Source organism: Arachis hypogaea, chromosome 6 (genome assembly GCF_003086295.3).
Source record: "Arachis hypogaea cultivar Tifrunner chromosome 6, arahy.Tifrunner.gnm2.J5K5, whole genome shotgun sequence".
Lineage (NCBI taxonomy): Eukaryota > Viridiplantae > Streptophyta > Magnoliopsida > Fabales > Fabaceae > Arachis > Arachis hypogaea.
In genome coordinates, this window is record NC_092041.1 from 109557295 (window position 1) to 109581443 (window position 24149).

The 24149-nt window shown below is 28.2% G+C and overlaps 1 protein-coding gene across 2 annotated transcripts; it reads right to left on the reverse strand.

Annotated features, from left to right (window-relative positions):
- Window positions 1–1112: 1112 nt before the first annotated feature.
- Window positions 1113–19155, reverse strand: LOC112754161 (fatty acyl-CoA reductase 3-like). 2 transcript variants are annotated; one of them, XM_025801739.2, is made up of 10 exons: window positions 19026–19155; window positions 18823–18926; window positions 16818–17020; window positions 16591–16691; window positions 15618–15798; window positions 2985–3146; window positions 2076–2157; window positions 1722–1988; window positions 1497–1624; window positions 1113–1274 (listed from the first exon to the last, which is right to left on the reverse strand). In XM_025801739.2, the coding sequence occupies exons 1-10, from the start codon at window positions 19102–19104 to the stop codon at window positions 1121–1123; spliced, it is 1461 nt and encodes a 486-aa protein (XP_025657524.1). In that variant the 5' UTR covers window positions 19105–19155; the 3' UTR covers window positions 1113–1120. The 2 variants fall into 2 exon arrangements, with proteins under 2 accessions (XP_025657524.1, XP_029149959.1); XM_029294126.2 differs by having other exon boundaries at window positions 18823–18915; window positions 19048–19104.
- Window positions 19156–24149: the final 4994 nt, after the last annotated feature.

Here is a 24149-nt window from a genome sequence, read left to right on the forward strand (position 1 = left end):
TAATGCTTCCAAAGTTTAAAACTGTCTTTGGTGACAACTTTGCAACAACAGTAGAATCATAATGTCTTCAAATTTCAAAGTACTTGCTAGATCAACACTTTTGATCTTAAAGTTTTGACCACAAAATACATTATTCGCCCTTCATTTTATCTGAAAAATAAGAATTCCTTTTTCTTCTTTTTTATCAAAATGTTGCAGTATCTTAAAGTAGCTCCAAGTAGCTATTTTGTTTGTATATTTTAATTATCGTAACTACATTTTTTTCAAAACAAAATCAATATTTGATTTTGTCTTTGGCTCCATTATTTAACTTTTTCCTCCCGTACTTATTTGATGAAAGTTTTTGGCTTGTAATAACAAAAAGTGAACTGCCTTTTGCTTGATTTGCTTCACCCGGAATGATAAAGCTTTAGCTATATCAAAAGCTTTTATCCATGTAATGAGCCATGTTGCTGAGCTTTGTTTCTATTTGGACTTTGCAAACAAAAACGATGATGGCTTGCAACAATAAATCATACATCAAATAATTTTGGAATTTTAACTCAATCAAGTACCTATATATTAGTCATCACCAATAACAAAATTGTTTCTTAAACTCAAGACATGTATGTGAAGATCATTTTCTGATTTCTGTTTTCAAATGATTCCCCACACATTATAAAAATAGTTGGTGTTGTTGTGCGAGTGACCGACCTGCTCAATGATGAATACACGTAGTTTGATTTTATAGAATAAGTCCGTTAGTAGAGCAAAACATATACTCTCTACGTACTCCTAATATAGCACGTGTTTATTTAGTTTTAACCATATTCCGATTTATAATTTTATCTGAGTCGAGTTATAGCCAACAGATTAGTTGGCAAATTGCATTATTTAAACTTAGTAAATGAGAACAAATAATACAATAATACAGTGTCAAAGTTTTCAAACTAATTTGGGAGGCAGCTAGTTTATATCAATTACATACACTGTCTTTGATTAACAAATAAATAACATACAGATGGATTCAATCACTCTAGCACAAATTTAAACTTAACATATACAACACTATATATATACCAGCTTAAATAATCACTTTAATTTTTCTTTTTTATTGGATAGTGCTAATTAATTATAATGATCACTTGAAAATGTATTTGACGAGGCCTGGGATATGAGTGTTTATAAAGTAATCATCCCAATTGATCACTTTAGGATCGAAGCAAAACAAATCTGTCTCTACCCTTCCTTGTGTTGCTGCCACTCGCAGTTTCTCTGTGTTCATATCATCAAATCTGCGTCCCAAAACACATTTTCTCTCTTACATACATAGCCAATTACAAACATAATATTTAAAAATATATGATAAAATATGTTGTTGGATTATTAGACTAAAAAAACAAAATTAAAAAAATTGAGTTGATGACTTAATGATGGCAAAAAATAATAAATTTTGATAGCCCGAACATTTCTCTTAATTAATAATGACTAGTGTTAAGAAGAGTAATACTACTTACATGCCGTTGAAGAACAAGTAAGGCCTATAAAGCTCCACCAACCGCATCACAATTTGGATCTTTCTATTCAGCTCTTGATATGTTCGCTGAAAGTACCTGCAAAATGCAATATTGGCCAGTTCAAGTCCCTGTTAAATTGTAAAAGAAAAAATGTCAGCCTAGTTAATTAGGAAAAGATAACAATGACAAACATTGATATATAGTCAAGTGATTGCGATGAAGAACCTTCAACCAAAAGAGGTAGTGAATGAACATATATCTGCGGAAGCTAGCCATGTTGGCGAGGACAGTAAGTTGGCCAACTTTGACAGGTGTTCCATCTCTGTTTATCCAAGGTTTTGCAGTGAAATACCTAACTACATAGTCTTGGAGATTAGCGTATCTAACAGGGTTTCTAACAGAGGAACCCACATGGTATATGGCATCACTTGGATGATATGCATGGGCCACCATGGCCACCAGTATTGCATTCACCACCATGTCTGCTGGTATCTGCTTGTTATATTACATTGCAGCTTATCAAAAATCATGTCACATATTTTGGTCAATATAATAGTTTCATGCGAGCAACTAACTCACCACATCGACAACTCCATTGATGTTTCCAAGGAAGCATGTTAGTTTTCCTTTCCCATAAGCAACACCTAAACTATCAATTGTTCTGTAACAAGTACAAGAGTGGAAAGAATTCATATTACTTTTCATTTTGTGGATGCAGCACCTCATTGACAGCAGCAGACCCTTAAATAGAGCTCAAAAATCCCGACGAATTAATTCTTAGCCTACTGAACTAAGAGATAACGTGCGCAACAAAAAAAATAATAAACAAAGTATATGAATGATTATTATTTGGTGCATTATATGATTAGTGGTTATGGTCAACCATTTATTTATGAGTAAAGCTAGGGAACCAAAAGCATATCAGCCAAAACCCAGCCAAATACCTTTGGATGAATTCAAAATTTTTACGAGTTAATATATATATGGATGTTTCTTCTACTAAGTATTAGAATGTTTCTTTTTCATATTAAATAGATGTTCTTTTATATATTTTTCGAATTTGTGATTGTTAGAAGTGGATAGATTAATGTGAGAAAAAAGATGAAGGTTTTTATAGGTTTTAATTAGGTTTACTTAATTAATTTAAAATTTTTTATATTTTGAATTTAAAAAATTTAAAATTAATTAATTATTGATATAAATTAATATAGTTTTGTTTAGTTTTTTGCTGATAAGCTTTTGGTTCCTTATATTTTTCCTTTATTTATTTATTTATTTATTTTTTTGCCATAAATACAGAATTTCAGTCATTGTTATTACCTGCTTAAAGTGATACGTCGCCAAACTTAGATAAAATTATCCCCTATAGTAAACTTCATATCGTTATCAAGAAAAATTTAATTAAAGTAATTCTTGACTCATGATAAATAAGATCGTATTCATCATAAATACTCTTATAAAAGTGATGTTGATCTTAATAATATTTACCTTAAACCTTCCACCCAGCCAGGAAAAGGTTCGTTGAATGTACTTGTAACAATGGCAGGACGCAAAATAACAGCGGAAATAATATCTTTCATTTGTTCTACAAGCATTTCAGCTATTGCTTTTGTAAATACGTACGTATTTGGCCAACCGTACACCTTTGCCCTGATCAATCATATAAAACATAACACACGAATAATGGAACTGATAATTGAACCACAATGTATGAGAAAAGCAAAGAGCAACGCACTAAAGGAATTTAGCAGAATACAAGGTTTTTTGTGAGTTTGTGAATGTAAGTTTGATTACAGAATAATCATATATGCTTAAATACTAGTAAGCACTGCTAGTCAAATGATGAAGTAACACTCTAATAAAGCATATGCACATTAACTAACAAAGCAGAATCTGTTAGACCAGTTCAGTTACTTAACTTGAGTTAATACTTAATCTGGTCCTAATCTTGCATGTGAATTTTAATTTATTCATGGAAGTTTTAATTACTTTTGTTTAGTGTCCAAATTTTACAAACATAACTCACATTAATGTGTAGCATAATTTTCAGCACACAAATGTTAATGTAGCGCTAATATAGACAGCAAAATGTCTCATTGAAATTTGTAAAACAATATCATATACTTGTTTTGAAAGAAAAAAATTTCAATAAACACAATTTACAATGTTATTTTTGAACTATTTGAGTGCTAAAATCAAAATGACGTCTTTTATAAAGTTCAGCGCGGTATTTGATTGTCCACGTCAGTATTTTCTTAACGTCTATGCATAAAAAATTATCCCAAAAACTAATTTATAAAATTTTAATATTAAATAAAAGTAATTGAAATTTTAATAAGGACTAATATAAAACTCGTTTATAAATCTAGAGACTAAATTAATTGAATATTATCTAAGAAGAAAAGAAAATTAGTAGTGACTAGTTGCTTCACTGCTACGTTACCACTTCTTCTTTATTATCTCTTGTTCTCTGCTTAAGCTTTATCAGTGAACTATGGTTTGCATGGTTATTTTCATATACAAACTATGATGAAAATTAAATAAACAAATAATATGGAAAAAAAATCAAATAACATTATGATACACTACGTATTCGTGTAGGCATCATCGTGAGACATTTACATAATGATTCATGATTACTTGGATATATTAGTTATTAGATATATATGCACATAATTAACAAGTACTTTAGAACCATATCAAGATAACGAGTAATTTAAAAAGTTCAGTATATATTTTTTGTTGAAAAATAAGGATAGAAAATAATAAATTTTAAATATTATTTATATATTAAAATCAGTTACTAAAATTAATTACTATATATTTATGTATAAATACATATAATATTTAATTTATTTTAATATATATTTTATATTTTAATATATATTTTATATTAAATTTTAATATATATTGATGAGTTTGGAAAATTCCAAATTAATATTTATGATGAGCAAACATTATTAAAATATTTAATTACAAAATTATTAATTTAATTTTCATTTAACATATGTTAATTAATAATTTTGTGATGCAGGACTTTTAATTGGGCCAAACAAAAATAAAAGAAATATTACAAAGTCCAAGTGTAAATTTTGTTCAGCCTTGATTTCAAAGATTATAATCAACAAAGTGAAACTGAATTATTATTAGGCCATAATTGATGTCACTTAGCCCAAACTAAGTTTGATGGAAAGATCCATTTACTTGGACCAAATTGAGAAAAAGAGAGAAAGAGTTCCATGCATGTTTTCACGGAAATCAAATTCACTTTTGAATGAATTTCAAATTTTGTTCGATTGTACTTAATGCAGACCTTGAAAAATGGAAAAAGAAAGTGGAGAAATGATGTGATAGCCTTAAGTGCACCACACGCTTCTAGGCTTGGGTTTCGAATCTAATTAATTTATCTTACTCTCTTCCTTATCTTCACTAAAGTGCAATCTTCTCTCTCATCCCTTTCTCTCTTCTCTTCGGTCATGTCACAGCAACCATGGAAGTTACACTAAGCTACCAAAAAGAAAAAGAAGAGGCTGCATGCTTCAAGGCCATCAAGTTAATGATGACAAGAAAAAGAAAACCAAAAGTATGTTGTGGCTGAGATAATCACCAAATGTGGTAAGATTTGGTGAGGTAATCTCGGATCCTTCATACTCAAAAAGAAGGAAGAAGATTCGGCCAGCAAGGGAGATTCTTGAAACATGGCTTGTCTTTGATTCTGCTCAACCACCACAGGAAGTAGCTAGAGTGGCGAAGTGATGGTTGAGGCAGAGATTGAAGCAGATGAAGTCATCATCATCATGAAGCATCAAGGGCCAGAAATCCATCTTGGAGAGCAAGCCAAGGATGGAGAGTTCGGATTGATGAAGAGTGATGATCAAGAAAGAACCAGAGGTAATTGCATGTTGAGTTTTGCAGGGTTATCTCTTATCTCTCTATGTGGCCGAACCGGTTCTGTTTCTTGAAGGAGGAAGAAGTTGGCTTGGGCGTTGGCTTCAAGTGTGGAGGCTTCCCTCTTCTTTAAAAAGAGAGAACAACCACTGTTTGGAGTAAGGAGAAAATTTGAGAGTGCAAGGCACAGTGTTCTCAGAGCTACCTGAGCTAACAGATTTCTCTTCTCCTTCAATGTTTTCTATTTTGTAATTTTTCTGTTTAATTTTGTCATGTCTTGAGTCTCGTAGAAAAAGGCAAACAAGTGAGGTTTGTATGAAAAAACCATAGAGCGGAAAAAGGCAGAGAGTGCAAAATTAAAAGAAAAAGCCATAGATGTCTTAGAATTCCTTTGTACATCTGTGTTGTGTTTCATGATTCTGTGGGAATTCCCTTGTAAGTTGGGTTAGCACTTTACAATTTGTAATCTGGATGATTATAGTGAAATTTCATCATTGTTGTGATGGAGACTGGATGTTGCACTTAGCAGCTGAACCAGGATATATCTGGGTGTAATCTTCTCTCTCTCTACTTCAATTCTGTTTTTTACTGTTCAGATAAAAAATAAAAAATGTCTCGTGTCAAGTGACGAGACAAAATGAAAATGTCTCGTGGCTAGGGACGAACTAAAAACAGAAAGGTTTCCTCTAAGTCCAGCAAGTGTTAGCAAGTAAAAAAGGGGACTAAGATTCAACCCCCTTCTCTTAGCCACTGAAACCATCATAATATATATATATAACATGATTGAATTAATTTTTAATCAATTAATAATAGTTAATATTTTATTAAAAAATTATCTTTTTAACTCTTATTTGTTTGAGAATTTAAAATTTAAGATTAAAATAGTAGAATTTAGAATTTAAAATTTTTAAAAATAATTTAATAATTAATTTATATTAATTAAAACAATTAATTCTCTAATTAAATTCTTTAAAAAAATTGATTCAATTGTAGATGTGGCCAGTTCATATAAAAATTTATAAATTCTCCCTCCTTCCTCTGTTTTGCAGGTCTTAACTCTGTAGAGTGTAGATTTGACATTTTGACCTTTGAACATGATTACTTAACATACAAAGTTACAAATATCCGTTGTATATCAGTTTTTTTCACTAATAAATATGCCTGATAATTAATATACTTTGTTAATCTATATATAAAGATTATATTAAAAGCCTAACTTTCTAAGGAAAATGATAATACGGAGACAAAAGTGCATGATTTGGATTGCTGGATTTATGACACGTTCTAGGTCAATGATAAATATGGTCTTCGTATATTTAATCATGGTATATCACTCTTCAAAAGAATAACATGTCACTAATTTGAAATCGGTCTTTAAAATTTTTAAAATGAAATACTTAAATTTTAAAATTTTAAAATATATAAAATGATCTTCGATATTTATTTTTATTAGATAATATAATTTTTTTATTAGTAACTAATAATAATTACTATCCACATTGCCATTAAATATCAATATGTGAGGTGAACAAATCAGTAAAAAAAAAATTTAAAAATATCAAAACTATCCTTAAAAAAGTTAAAAATTTTAAAATAATTTTTTTGAATTATTTATATATAATTATTTTTAAATAAATAAATTTTAATTTCTAAAATTCTTGATTTATTTATCTCAAACTTGATTTTTTTTATAACAAAAGTTTTTAATGTATTTTCACAATAAATTATGAAAAGACATTATGTTTCTCTAAAAAAATTAATTTTAAAATAAATAAACCTATATTTTTAATCATAAAAGATCTTGTTGAGTTTAAAATTAATAAATTAATTAATAATAACTAAATATTATTATTAGAGTAAAAATTAATTATATGTATGATTAGTTTATTTAAGTGTACTGAAAATTAAAATAAAAGAAACTGGCCCAAGGAGCAAGAAAATAGGTCCAACAAACTAATGAAATCCAAAGAAATCTGGATAGCTAGTGTAAAAAAATTAAATTGGCCCAAGAACAAGCAAATGGCTTAACTGGAGATCCAAGTCTATTCACTTGGCTGCTAACTAAAAAATTGAATTCCATTTGCATGGGAACCCAACTTCACACCATCCAACTAAACTCTCTCTTCTCTTTTTCCATCAGCCACGTAAAATTACAGAAGAAAAACAAGAAAAAGAAAAAGTTCTGTATATGACTCGTATCAAAGAAGAAAAAGGGTTAGCCACAAAAAAGAAAGTAAAAGAAATCAAAAGTTAGGACAAAAATAAGATCTTAGACAAGATCAAAAGATATTTTTATTTTTGGTATATCTAAAGTAGCTTGCTGAAACTTCCTTTCTCTTCTTACGCATTTTTAAAAATCTAAAGAAAATAGAAATTATAGAATTTTGCAAGAAATCAATAGTAAAAAAAGTTACTTGGAGAAAAAGTATAAATGAAGAGCACAGATTCAAAAAGCAAGAAGAAAAAAGAAAAAAAAGAAAAAAGAAGGTATGGATGTATGTACTGTTAAATCATTGCTGCTATTCTATTCTGCGCCACTGCTGCTGCTGATTTTTGGGGAGAAAAAGTCAAATATGTTGAAACAAAGTTTCAAGCTTTGAAAAGCTTTACTCCTTTATTAAAGGGATAAACGGCTAATGATTGGAACAATGAGTGAGAGTACAAAATTTGAGTTTTCATAGCTTACAAAGTTATTATCTTCTCCTTCATGGTTCTCAATTGAATATTTTGCTTTCTCAATTTTATTCTTTTTTTTTGTTTCAATGAAAAAAAGCATTACATTGAGGAATGTAAGAAAAAATCATTGATAGTAAAAAGGCAAAGAGAGTGAGACTTGGAAAAAAGTCAATGTTTATTTTAAAAATTCTTTGTATGTATTTCTGTTTTGTTGTTATGATCCTAAGAAAATTTTTTTACAAGTTGGGTGAGCACTTTGTAATTAAAATTGAGGGAGTGAACCTAGTCAAATCTGGCTTGGGTAGAAGCTAGGTTTTTCCTAGATATGATTGAGTTGAATTTTAGGAAAATTGGTGTATGTAATCTTGTTCAAAGATAGTGAAATTTCATCATTGTTTTGATGGAGACTAGATGTAGATTATATTGCACTGGGTAGTTGAATCAGGATATATGACTGTGTTACTTCTCTTTCTCTTCTCGATTCTGGTTTTATACTTTAGAAGACAAAACAAAATTATCTCCTACTTATTCTATCCAGCTATAATATATTTACAGCTGTATACCTTGTACGTAGTTCTGTTTTGACTTCTCTTTCGATAAGAGACAACATAAAAGTATCTCCTACTTTTTAACACGAAGTGACTCAACTGAATTTATAAGATACACCCAGTTTAAATATAAAGAAAGCAAAATTAAAAGAGGCCTAATTCAAACTCTCTTTTCTAAACCACTAATATCCATCAGATATTAATTTAATTTGTAGGTACTATATTTCATTATCATTCTTTAACAATGCAGAAGAGAATGAATTAGTGTTGTGTCAAAAGATGTGAAGACTCCCATTTAACACAAAAATTTGTACAAAGGCTTATAAATGCAATATCTTAAAACTCATATATAATACAAACCACGTCATTTCTAAATTCAAATTTGTAGTTTTGATCAACCACAAAATTAACGCAGATTATTTACAAACCTCAATATATAGTTTGCTTAAAGAATAAATGTCTTAACAAATTCAAGTTCTGTTAATGTTTTTTAGGAAATTTTAGAATTTATTGGTTGTAATATTACACAAAATAGACTAACGGTTGAAATTGTTTGTATTATCCTAATTTTAAGATTTTTTTATTTTTTAGAGACTATTTTATACTTCATTTTAAGAATTAATTTGTCTAACTTGCACATGTAAACACTTAACAGTCACTTATATAAGTTAACGTTCTACGTCAACCGTCATTGTCAGTGACTAACGAAAATGACTATATTATTTAATGTTAAAAATTATTTACTATATTTTAAAATCTAAAAAAATTAAAATATTTAATTTTAAAAATCTTAGAGCTAATTTAAATAATTAATGATAGAGTAAAGTATCGTTTTTGTCCCCAACGTTTAGGATAAGTCCTATTTGTGTCTCTAATATTTAAATCGTCCTCTTTGTATCTCTAACGTTTGTAAAAGTGATTCATGTTATCCTACCGTCAATAATACATCATGTGCTTTAGTTAGAGTTTTGAAAAATTTTTTTTGAAGTTAGAATATAAATATTTGGGTCAGAATTGATGACCCACTCAGGATAATAACTCATTAAAAGTTAAAATTAATAACTGCAATATTTACATAATTCACTTTTTTAAAAACATAATTAAACATAAACACAGATTTTAGATACAATATTAAAATTAAATATATATAAGTAAAATTTAATTGAGAATGAATATATTTAAATAAAAATAATTAAAAAATATAATTTAATTTATTAATATAATTAATAACAGAATAAAATTAAATTATTTTTATAATTATTAAAAATACAAATAAAATAATTTAAATATTAAAAAGACAAATAAAATTTATCCTAAATATAGAAACAAAAATAATACTTTATTTTTGACTTGATGATGACAAACAGCCACCTACGTAGATAAGTATCAAAGTTAACTAAAGGTCTGTAAAGTTGTTAGCTACGTATGATGTTTCTCTTTCTTGTGACTCTCTTCAAAGTATGCGATGACATGTATCCTATATTCCTATTCTATTGGTGGTTAATTACTAGATTTAGTACTATTTTTATATTTTCAAATTTCACCACATATAAGCAATTTGTACAACTCTTCAACTTTATCAAATTAAAATTTAAAATTAGTTTGGTTTATAATCAATTTAAAATTTATTTATCGTAAATTTAAATTAAATATTAAATTCAAAATATTCACATTCAGCGTAAAGTGAAATGTTATCTATTTGATCTTTTATAATAATAATAATAACAAAATTTTATCTCATAATTCAAATTTTTTTATTATTTATTTTTTTATTTATCTTTCATCTCATTTATCTTTTTAACTGAATATTCTACTAATATTTTTTTTATATGTCTAAATTAATTAAGACAAAATTTTATCATTTTTTATAATAAATGTTATTCCAACTTTTTTTTATATATTCCTTTTTTATTATATATATATATGACTACTCATCTATCTCAATATCTTCATTTTTACCACACTTAATATATATTTATGCTCATCTTTTGTCATCCAAAACTTTATTCCATATAATATATATAGTCAATCTATTAGCAGTGCAATAAAACTTTCTTTAAGTTTTAAAGATATTTTTTGTTACATGTAAACCAGATTCATTACTCTACCACTTTGACTAATATGTTTGTATCTCATGTTTACATCCTCCTTAATTTTTCTATTATCCTATATGACACACTCAATAGATACTTAAAATATTTTACTTGAAGTAAGATAGTTTCTCCAATTTTCAATTTTATATTATTGTCTTTTTTCTTGCCTACCAAATTTACATTTTATATATTCCGTTTTACTTTGACTTATGCGCAATCTTTACCCTCTCTAAAGCTCCTCTCCCAAAAGAATGGTGTTATTTTCAAAAAACATGCACCATGTTATTAATTTTTGGATATGCTCGTTAGTAAGCAACTCTAAAACTAATATGAAAAAATATGGATTTAGAGATAATCATTAGTGCAATTTTAGACTAATAATAGAAATTCTTCTATTATACCACTTTAAATTTTTTACACTAGTTGTAATCTCATTGTACATATCCATAGTTGCACGAATATATACAATACTTACACTCTTTTTTTTCAAGACCTTCTATAAGACCTCTTTTCGTATCTTATCATATGCGCCCTATCATATACATTTTTCAAATAAATAACCATGTGTAGATCATTTTTATTAATTTGGTATTTCTCCATCATTCTTCTTGACAAGTGTATAGTTTCGATGGTAGATCTACCTAACATAAAGCCAAGTTGATTCTCCAAGACCTGTCTCTCTTATCTTAACCTCCATTCTATCATGCTCTCGTATAACTTCACAATATCACTCATAAATTTGATCCCTTTGTAGTTTTCACATTCTTGTAAATAGGAATCAAGGTGATTTTTTTTCTATTCAGCTGATATCCTCTTAGACACTAGAATTTCATTAAAAGGTTGTATAACCAACCGACACTTTTTTCTCCTAAGCCTTGTCATACTTCTATCAGAATATTGTCTGGTCCTACTACCTTTTCATTCTTTATCTGCTTTAAAGTCTTCCTTTAAAGTCTTGAATCCTTCAATAAGAATACAGTTGAAGCTTCCTTCCTATGTAATTGATCAAAGTATAGAAGAGTCTCTTGTGTTTCATTAAATATCTTATAAAAGTAGTTTCTCCATTTTTCGTTAATATTCTCATCTTGGACTGAAATTTCACCATTTTTGTTCTTGATACATGTAACTTATCCAAATCTCTTATCATTTTTTCTTGAGTCTTTGTGATTTTATATACACATATCATACCTTCTTTCATACCCAAAGACTGATAAAGACTCTCATATATTCTTGTTTTTATTTCGTTTGCTACCACTTTTGTCTCCTTAATAATTTTATATTTTTCAGTTTTCAACATTACAACTTAAAGGTTGCTCTTTAAAACTCTTTAAAACATTTCTCTTTACCTTTATCTTTTTTTGTAAACTTGTATTCCACTGCTATTATTCCTTATCTCTTTTTTTGATACCTCTATTTCACTGAAATTTTTTTCCTCTTTTGATAATAACTTTTGTCATCTTATTTTATATCTCACATGCACTTCCATGTCCTTTTCACTTTACTTCTTCTTCTATTCGTCTTTAAAATTTTTCTTGTTTCTTACCTTTTATCTCCCGTCACCTCATTCGTGGGTTCTTCTCTTGATGTCTTTTTCTCACCTTTTCCTCAATACAAAAATCTATAACAAAAATCCTATGTTATCAATTTTTTTCTGAAATAATTTTATAATTATTGCAAAAATTTTTGTTGACTCTTCTTAACTAAACAAAATTAATTTAAGAGCTTATTACACCACTATTATAAGTTAAAAAGTATTCGTTTCTCTTCTTAAAATAAATATTTACAATGAAAAGATTAAAAATTGAAAAAAAGTCTAAGATGGTTTTACCCTCCATATTGACAACTCCAAAGATATGTCTTGGATTAGGTTTTCTAACTCCTCTAAGAATTTTTTTATGTTATTTTTTCAAATTTACTTTTAGTCCATAGAGACTAACCACATAAAAAGCACTTCTTCTACCACAAATTTTATAGTGATGATAATCACCCATCCTTTTAACCTCTATCACATCTTTATTCCACTGCCTATCCATAATAATGCCTATTCTATTTTTATTCTTTATTTTTTTTTGTATACCAAGATTTAAACCTTGAAGTAACTTCCTTGTCTTCTTCTCCACCTATTTTATTTCTTGTAAACACATTATGTTAATTTTATAGATTTTTCTATTAGTGTGTTTATTTTTTATATCCTAAGTTGTAATTTTCTGTTGTCTATGTCTTTACCTTTACTTTTATTTTTTTCTTTATTTTTTTTTGATAAACTAATTTATTTACTCTCGTCTATTTGTAAAAAAGTGAAAACCCTTTCGTTCTCACTACATTCAGGCACTAATACAGTAATTTTTTTTTATTTGACACTGTACTCAAAACATACAATATGTTGTTTTGGGGCAAAATTGTTGCATAATAATATTTTTGGTCCATATAAAAAAAATTCGACATGTGTTTTATATTAACTGTCGAAAAGGTCTAATGCATCACTCCTCTTTTATCTGAGTTTAAAATTGACTATGTAACATTGGTTATGTAATATAGACGGAATTGTATAACTCTTTAAAAGATCGAAATAAATAATACTATAATGTTATCTATCTATTATAATATATAAAAGGAGAGTCTAAAAAAATGTTACAGTGAATGAATGACATTGACTTTTAAGTTTCATATAAATTGCTATGTCATCCATTATAACAACATAAAAAGAATATCTATCTTAAAAATACATTTATACTATCATAGAGAATAGCACCTATATAACTAATCTAACGTCAATCTCATAATTTTATACACTTAATTATCTAATTCTACAAAAAAAATTACAGTATAAATAATGTTAGTTCATATCGATAATCTACATTCTAAATTTCTAATATTACATATCTTATTTGTAGAATAAATTTTATTTTATGAAAATCTATTTATTTATTTGTCTATCTATTAATATATCTATCTATCTATCTATCAATGTAGTATAAAAAAGAAAATTAAGTAATGACACAATGAACTCTTGATATATTATATAACTTTTAATATTGTCACATAAATATTTTAGTGGAATTATCATTTTATAGGTTTTTGTGTAGACCACCAAAATAGTATCCAAAATTTTTGTCGTTGATAAAAATAACACAAAAAATTAAAAGTCTCTTAAAGATAGTTTAATATGACAAAAATGACCATTTGTTAAGTGATGTATACCATTTTTATTAATGAAAAATGCTGAGTTATTTAATTAGTTTGATGAGATGGAAAATGTGAAGGTTAGCGTGGTACAAATCATAATCCTAACCTCCTAATATACCTTCAACTCCCAAAAAAAAACTCAATAGAATAATTCATTTTTTGGGTACCTATCTTCACCATCTTCAGTTTTAAAATAGAATAATCCATTAAAAGAAAAAATCATATAAAAAAACTGAATATTTTTTGCAAAGTGTATGAATAGAAGATTCATTGAAAATTATTTCGAAGAAACAGACAAATTTTTAAAGAGAACCCAAATCCAAAAAATGAAATGTCAAGAAAAAATTACAGCAATAAATACAACGAAAGAAGGAGGGCAACGAAAGAAGGAGGGCATTGTTGTTGCAACTGTGAGAGAGAGAGATGACAATAAGGTGGTGGAACTATAGTGATGGTGATGGTTCAGATTTTAGGGCTTAGTTTTGAGAAAGGGAGAGTGATGTATATGTCTGTGCGGCTGTGAGTTGAGAGAAGATAAGACTAAAAACTAATTGGCTGAAACTAGACAGATATATAAATTTGATTCTGTGCTATAATTATATTAGTTAACTCAGTATTTTTCGTTAATAAAATTAAAAATAATTAATCTTTGGTTACTTTTGTCAAATATTAAAATTTTTAGGAGACTATTTTATTATTCGTATTTATTAATATTATTTTTGTTATAATAAGTGAAATCTTTTAGATATTAATTTAATAATTTATTTATAATTTTTCTTTCATTATATTACTTTTTTTCCTTTTTATATAGTATTTAGTCTTATTTTTTAATTTTTTTTATTCTTTATTATTTCTATGTAAATTACATATTTTATATCTTTAATAGTAATGTTATTTTTCTTTAATTACTGTAAATTAATTAATAAAATTTAATTTATTCTCTCTTTTTACTCTCTCTTCTACTTATATATGTATTTACTATATAAATCAATATTCACTTTACACAACTTTTTTAGCTTCTCTCATTAATTGATGCCTCTCACTCGTTTTTTTATATATTTGTTAATGTTTTGCACAATTATTTAAAAATTTGATTGATAATTCCAATTCTTTATTTTAGTTTGTTAAATAATTTGATCACTATATGTTGGATGATAAACTTCTAAAATATTATAATGTATGATGTTCTTACAATGTTTTTAATTTTTTTATTTTTAATTTATTTGTGTTTATCAATTATATATTTATCTTTGTCACTTATATACTATTTTTTTAATAATTTATATTTTATTGTTATTTAGTTATAATAATGATTTTGAAATTATATGATGTTATGATTCATAAAAAATAGATGTTATTTTTAATTATTGAAATACTATATTCAATTATTGCACTACATCGAATAATTTTGTTCTTGTACTACAATATTTAAGTTTACTAAATATATAATATTTTTTTAAAATTTTATTTAAATTTAATATTACTTTTTAAATTTTTTTATTAAATAATTTCTTATATATAAAAATCAATCTATTTTGGTTCTTTCTGACGCACGAATTTAAATCTAGTATACACTGTTTATAAGTAATAATGGACCACTAACTTATGACATATTTAAAAGCAACAACGAAGCGTCTTAAATACACTTATAGAAGATATGAACCAAAAATATACTTAAAAAAAATTAACAATGAAAAGTAAAAAAAGGTGAACAAATATAATTGACTAACCTGGATATACCTAAGTCCTTCATGGCCATTTTGATTTCATTATCAGTCGCTCCTTGCTTTTGTAGGTCGTCTAACTTGTCACGCACAATTTTCTTTTCAGCATCGATGTCTAATCCAGGTACAGCAGTGAAGTGATATGGGGTCTCTAATATGAGCCCATCTCTCTCACCACACACATAAGCTGATGATAGAGATATGAAATAATTATAATTTATAAGGCTAAGCAATAACAATCAATCTAATTTTCTGGAATAGATTAGGGATGATAATGAAATAAGATATGGCGTGGTGAATATTTCAGTACTCATATATATGCATTCTGATCTATCGTATTATTCGACATATTATTTGTAAATATTTTATTTATCATTCTAAATTCATATGCACAAATATCTTATTATTATGAATTCGAATCTGTCTCATTTCACTCCAAGGGCGGAACTACATAAAGAGAAGGGGTCAATGATCCCGCTAATTTTAATTTTTTATATATAAATTATAGAATAAAATTTAAAACAGTCCTGACAATTATTTCAAAAGATAACGATGCTTTTAATAAAAAAAATCCAACCTAATCCTTGACAATTATTTCGAAAGGACAACGAGTTTTTGTGCCAAAAAAAGTTAATGTAGTTTTTTTTGACACAGGGACTTATCAATCCTAAAAAAAATATCAGGAATCGGATTGAATTTTTTTTGTTTTTTAGGCCTCGTTGTCCTTTCGAGATAATTATCAGAAATTGAAGTATTCACTCTAAATTATATATAAATTTTAGCTTAATCTCTTTTAAAATTTTATTGTATAAATATTTTTGACTCTTTTCTAATATTTCCTCTAGTTCTGTATCAATTTAAACGTTATATCAATATATGTCAGATTATATATATTAAGGTAATTCATGTCTTTTCTAGTAAGCTTACATTAGTAAGAATAACGACATGCATTAATTAATGTATATTATACCCACACAACCTGTTGATATATGGACTAGTACTTTCAGCTTAATACATTGTTTGGCAAAGTAAATAACATGCTTAGCTCCAAAGACATTTAGATCCAACGCTATGTCATATCTGCATTTTCAAAGGGAACAAGTAAAAAATAGTGTTTCAATTCCCCCAAGAAGGAGAAGACAAAACTGGAAGAAAAGGAAAGAATAATATAGTTTAATTAATTAAGATCGTTATAGTTATATAAACCTTTCATCAAAGTTAGTGGTTGCAGCCAAATTAACAATAACATCAACTTGGTTGCAAATCTCTTCCTTTAGGGTTGAATCCTTCAAACCCAAGTCCTCATAACAAATATCCCCAGGAAACACAGTCAACTTTTCAGATATAAAGGAGTTAAAATTTGCACCTAGCTTTTCTTTTAGCAAATTAAACAAGTCCGTCCCTAAGATCTGCATGCAAAATTAAATCAATATAGTATTTAATTACCATATAATAAGCTTAATTAATCTATTGATGTAATGAGAATTAAACTAATAATATGTGCCTACTTTATTATAATTAATTGAACAATGATAGGTTGACGAGGGGCTAAACCGGCAAAGTAATATATGCTTACTAAAACCATGTGAGATCCATCATTATTAACTTTTTCTATACTTTCCCTCTTCATCATCGTATCATACTATATTTTTCTCTTCCATTTTTTTGAGCAGTGTTACCCACACGTTACATTTTATGATTTATAGTCATTAATTAATTATTATTAATATTTTAATAATATAAAATTATATTTAATAATATAAAATTTTTTTGTTAGTTAAATATTAGTTAAATTTTAATAAAAATTTTGGTCCTTAATTTTTTTATTTGATCTACTAATAATTAAAAAAATATTCAATAAACATGATATTTTGTATTGCCTTTCGTGCAGACGTGCACATAAAAAAAGGTCATATGTATGAAATCAGGGGTGGAGGCACGTATAATTAAAGGCGCATAGTGGCCCCCAAAATTTTAAATTTTATGAAAATGGTCCACCTTTTTTTATTACCTAGACTTTTTTTTTTAAATTATAATATATAAATATAATTCATTAATAATTTAGAGTAAACTAAAAATATTTTTAAATATTTTTGTATAATGTTAATAAGATATAGTAGTCCTAGGTCTAGTCCACTTTATTTAAAAAAAATATATAAACTTCTATTCCTTTTTCAATGTTTTTATTTATTTAAAGAATTTTTCTTACACAGTAACAATTTTTCTTATTTTTTTCTATCTTTATCTCTTTAATTTTTTTATCTTTTATTCTTTGACTTTTTTTTTGCAGATTAAAAAAAATTTCTAGTTCGATAAGTGATTTCATTTTTTTTCACAAAAAAAATCTATTTTTACTCTTTTTTTTTATTTCAAGAGAACTATTAAACTAACAACCAAAGCACATAATCATACAAAAGTAGAGCATGTTTAATATTTTTCTTTTACTATTTTTCGTAGGTTATTGGGTGTAGCCAATAGAATACCAAAAATTCAAAATGGAATAATGGATTAGATAAAGATGTGTGCATAGTGCATTTAAAGAAAAAAGAAAAATGAGTTTAAACAATAGAATAAGTAAATCCTTACATTTTTATTATTTTTAAATATTATATGTAGATAAATAATAGAATACGTAAATTATGTTTTTTTTTCTTGATTTAAATAAATTAATTTTATTTTTCTGTTAGTCTTGTTTAAATTTTTTATATTTTTTTATATATTTAATTATTTACTTAATTTATTATTATTTGTTAAATTTGTATGTTATTATACATTAATTTGTTTATTTAGTTTTTTTTATTAATCAGCTATTTAATTATAATTTTATATTAGTTATACTACAATATTAATATTATTGTTCTGAATTATAATATCTTATTTTAAATTAAAATATATTTTATATATTATTATCTTACTTTAGTTATACTACGATATGTATTCTTATTTACTTATAAAATTATTTTGTTATTTTACAGAAAAAAATTGTATAATAAATAAATATTGCATATACATGTCAATAAAGACAAAATTAATGGATATTAATACATATATGTACATTTTTGTATAATATTTAATTGAGATTATATACTTAGTTTTTTTTATTTTATCATTAGAAATAGTAATATAAAATATTTTTAATAAATTATTAAAGATGACGATGATCCCCTAAATAATTAGTCTAGCTCTATTCCTGTTTATGATGTCCATGCACCTCATTGTTCAAGCGATGAGCGGCAGATTTGGGATCTGCGGCTCTCAAGAGAAGAAAAACCTTCTTAATATTTGGTTGAACCCTCAACACCTTCTCCAAAAAAACTGAAACATACAACCAAATAAAAGACATATCAATTCATCACAAATATGAATGAACGAAAAAAAAGAGAGTTATATCTATATATGTATATGTATGTATACTTTTGGCTAGAAAGCCTGTGGCTCCAACAACCAAAATGGTCTTGTCCTGAAGAAATTGGAGCACACTTCCAACCTCCATTGAAGAAAAATAAAAGCTTAAGGTATATGATGAGAAGGGCAGAGAAATTAACCAGAGCGATTTGGCTTATTTTGAATATAAGGATAGCAGCATAAGCTATGCAATATATATATAGTGCTTGTGATAGTGAAAAGTTATTTGGTTTGATAATAAAGTTTTTTGTATGAGAATTTGTATTCAAAAAATATTTGAGAATTATTATAATTTATTATTTTTTTATTATTTTTAATTATTAATTTAATTTTTTTAGTTTAGTAATTTAATAATATACTTTAATTTATATTTTAAAATATTGATGGCTGATTAGTTATCACAAACAATATCACAAACAATAGAATATGATAGTTTTTTAGTTTTTTTTTTTGTATTTTTAAAAAAGAACAAATTTTTTACTTTTAAAAATATTTAAAGTAGAGTTTTTTAAAGTTAGTTAATTTGTATTTATCAAAATTAAAAATTTACTATAATTTTATATATTATTTAATTTATAAATGTAATTTTTTATTTATATTTGTTATAATATTTTAAAATTATTTTACAAAATATAATTATTATCATTTGTATTTATTAAAAATTATTTTTAGTTTAATTATCAAATATAAATATTATAATTTTTAAAAATGATTTTTTAAAAATTAATTTTTAAAACCTATTCTAAAAAAAAACTTTATCAAATGAAGTCATAATCTAATGGCATGCCAGCAGCCATTTGATAACTAGAGAAATTAAAATAATTATAAATAGAGCAATTAATTATGAGACGGGGGTGTCAGGGTTACAGCGTGTGCATATGTTAAAAGCCCCTAAGCTGTCGGTGATAGTGAAGTCCAATTTTCACTTTTTCTTTTCATTTTTTTTTTCCAAAAGAAATCTCTATTTATTATAGTTGAGAGCCAAGTTATCAACAATTATTAAAGTGAACATCATTTAACGAATTTACTATATTTGAACAGTATTCCCAATTAATTCATTTTTTTTTATGAAAGATAAGAAGATTTGAAATCGTGACCTCTTAAATGAATATAAAGAGATTATGTTATTTGAATTATATTTTATTGCTTGGCTCTTAATTAATTAATTTAAAGATAAATAAATAAAAACTAATGGCATTAACATACTATATGCCACGGCATGCTAAATAACGATAATGATATTAAGGGTATGGTTTTGAAAATTAAATTGTTCATTCAACTGTTCTAACTACTAATTTATTAGTTTAATTAATTTAATTATAGTTTAACTCAAAAAAAATTTTTATAATAAAATAATAAATAAAATATAAATAAATATGTTAGACTTTGTTCAAAATTTGTGATTAGTTATCATTATATTCAAGACGAAGAGAAACTTCATTTGAAGCAACATGATTCGAAGCCAAATGATTTTCTGTATTATTATTTCTATGTGTTTTTTGGTTGATATTCTCATCCATACTTAAAAATTTTCAACAATCCAATAACAATATTCCAGGTTTAGGACAACCCAAATCAACCCAATAATCTAAACATAAATAACTAGATACAATGATATACAATAAAAAAAAAAATTAACAACAACAAGATTCGATCAAGAATATTAAAATCAAATCAAATAATTAATAGAACCATACCATATTAGAATCCATATTTAAGATCATCCACAATCTTAAACTACAGTAATAAAAAATCACAGATTAACTATTAGCTTTATCAGCTGGAGAGATTGATATAGTGCACCTCCTAGCTCAACTAGTACAGAATGTGGATGATGAGGATGAGTTTGATGATGACAATGATGAGAATAATGAGGATGATAATGAAAAATCTACATCTCAATCGTTTGATCTATCCGAGTAAAAGTAATGTGTTTAATAATATTTTGTATAAAATTTTAGCTTCCATATTTTATTTAAGTATCTTCTTATATCTTCTATTATGAGAACATATATATGTTATTGAAAGTGTATCTTATTTTTTGGAATAAGAGACATGGTTAAAGATGCAGGTTGGGGTTAGGGTTCGGGTGGCAGAGGTAGTGGTGGTGGTTGTTGGGGACGGCCAAAGAAAAACACGTATGTGTTGCTTCAGTTATGCAACACATCTTCACGTGCCACCCCTATGACTACTACCACTACTACTCCACCTATCATCCCATATTCCCATTCCATCACCTCTTTAACCCAGGTCCTAGGCTGCAACCTCTCTTGGGTTGCCACAAATCACTATGATCTTGAAACCTGGGACCAAAAGCCAGTCACAGTAGCCCTAGGCCCAGCCTTAGCCTCAACTTCAACTTTAGCCATAGCTGCAACATCAGACTCGGCCGCAAGCACAATCTCAGCCTCAGCAGCCTGAGACCTCTCAATCATAGATACAGGAGGGTACAACTTTCATTGTCGATGATCCTCGTCCAATACTTAGATATAGGATGAAAAAGATTGGTATAATTTATATTTACTCAACTAAATTTCCATTTAATTTAATTATTTAATCGCATATATACTTAATTGTGTTTGAAACATTTGTCATACCGCGAGATGGCACAGAGAGGATTACCTAAATTTTCAACAACAACTATCGGTGGTTCATACCTAGTTTTGGCCGAACGTCAGAATGGGTGATTCAGCTTTGGTGGGACTTGTTTAAGGTAAATAAGTTGTACTTGCTTGAATTTTTCATTTATTTTAAATTACAATATTAATGTTACTAATTCTCTAGTATTTTCTTATTGTAGAAACACTTCCAATTCATCTCCGGTGAAGAGTTTCACATAAATAGAGATTGGCAGGTCAGAGCAACCAAGCGCCTCTGGGAGATGTTTGTGGAATCCTGTAACAAGGGTGCTCCTACCAACTGGATCCCTGATGATATTCCCCAACCGCTTAGGGACTACTAAGCCACAGAGGACTACACCGAAGCATCCATGCACCCTGGTGGATTGACCATATACAAGGCCATGAATAAGAAGATGGTATGTCTTGACATTTTAAATAGTACACAATATTAGTTACATATATGATATTGCATTGATAAAATATTGCTTGACAAGAGAAAGAGTTAGCTTGTAAGCTAGCCCTGTCGGAGCGAGCTGTTCAAGCGGGGATTACTCGAAATAGGCCGACAAAGACTCAGCGAAGGTCCACCTAAGATTTCTTGAATCTTAATGTTATTCAAATAAAGTTTATGTACTTAGTTTAATGACTCAAACTTGACAATCAATTTTTTAGCATCTCTTTGAGGAGGAGTTGGCGAGGCCCACTAGGAGTGCCAAGCATATATTGATGAGAGTGGTTAAATGTAATTATTAGAAATTTGTTTAAATATCATGTTTTATAAATTTCTATTCGACAATATATAACAAGTACCAAAATATATAATTAATATATGTAGAATGCATGTAATTAAAATAAAAAACAATTTAAAAAAAAATTAATTTTACGGACTACTTGATAGTTGGTAAAATTAATTAATAAGAAATAAATTTAGGGTTGATTACTTTTTTCGTTCCTAAAGTTTTGGGTCAAAATCAAAATCGTCCCCCGACCTTATTTTATTATTAAAATTATCATAAACGTTACAAAACGTTATAAAATTATTCTTTTGTCTATAAACGACTTTTTTCGGATCATTTTTTCCTGGGTAAAAAACGTAAACAAGCCAAAGGGAGAATAATTTGACACAAATAAGCCAAAGCAAAATCTGATTCATCAATCAACCAAAGCACATTTCTATGTAGTTCGAACCAACATGGTTTGAACTCACTTTCCACGTAATTCGAACCAAATAGGTTCGAATTACACATTGTAACCCATAGCCACATAATTCGAACCAATTTGGTTCGAACTCTAACTTCATAATTTGAACCAATTAGGTTCGAATTACACTCCTGAAGTAATTCGAACCAAGCTGGTTCGAATTACACAGACCATATTTCGTACTAGACTGGTTCGAATTAGTGAGGACCAGACCTGTATATATATGGTGTGAACGTGAGTTGCTATCATTAGAGGGGGGTAAGATGGCTAGTGAGGAGAGTTTCATAGTGTTGGTTCACCACAGAGAATCCATCAAGAGGAAAACTCGTTCCGGTGTGAAGTTCACTGATAAGAATCCTCTCTGTATTATCGTCAGGCCTACGACGAGGTATGAGGACCTTGTTAGCTCTGTACTACTGAAACTTGGTCTAGAAGGTATGAAACGGGTTAAGCAGTTTTTTTTATCGAATTCCAATCACGGTGCTCCAGGAAACCGTAAAGTACGATTGTTTCACGATCGGGAGTGATGAGGACTTGCAGGTCATGTTTCATTGTCGCCGGCAGTTTTCAGAGGTGAGGACACCAGAACTGTTGGCAAAGTTGGTTGACGCGGCTTCCAGCTCGGGGGGTTCGAACTGGAATACCACCACTTTAGCCACGATAGCCAGTTCTAGCTCCAGACCTGCCGTTGCATCTTCCTCCGTCCCTGCGTACGAGCCACCTGTCCAACCTGTCGCCTCCCCTTCATTCGCTGTTGATCTCAACGGCAGTGTAGGCGACGAGGTCGGAGAAGAGGAATATCTGTGGACCTCTTTACAGTGTGCTGCACCAGCTGGGGTTGGAGATGGATTCTTGGATGATCCAGAGGACGATGATGTCGAGCCGGATATGATTGCTGATGACAGTGGCGATGATGTTGGAGCAAGTGAGCTTGCTGGGGCGGGTGGTGGTTCTAGCTCTGGCACGCAGTAGTACCCTCCACATTTTTTCTCTTTGGACTTGGATGCCATGAGGCAGGAGGGGGTTCCTGGGCAGCCGGCTATATTTGGCGCTAGAGATGCTGAAGGGTCTGCAGGTCTGACAGAGTTTCAGGTTGGTCAGCAATTTCCGGATAAAGAAGAGGCCCTGTTAATTGTCAAGACTTACATCATCTGTCGAGGGGTACAGTACAAGGTCGTGGAGTTTGACTATCGCCGGTATGTGGGCAAGTGTTCTGAGTTCGGCAATGGGTGCACATGGTTGATTCGGCTTAGTCTCCGACAGCGCAAGGGACTTTGGGAGGTCAAACGTTACAACGGACCGCATACTTGTC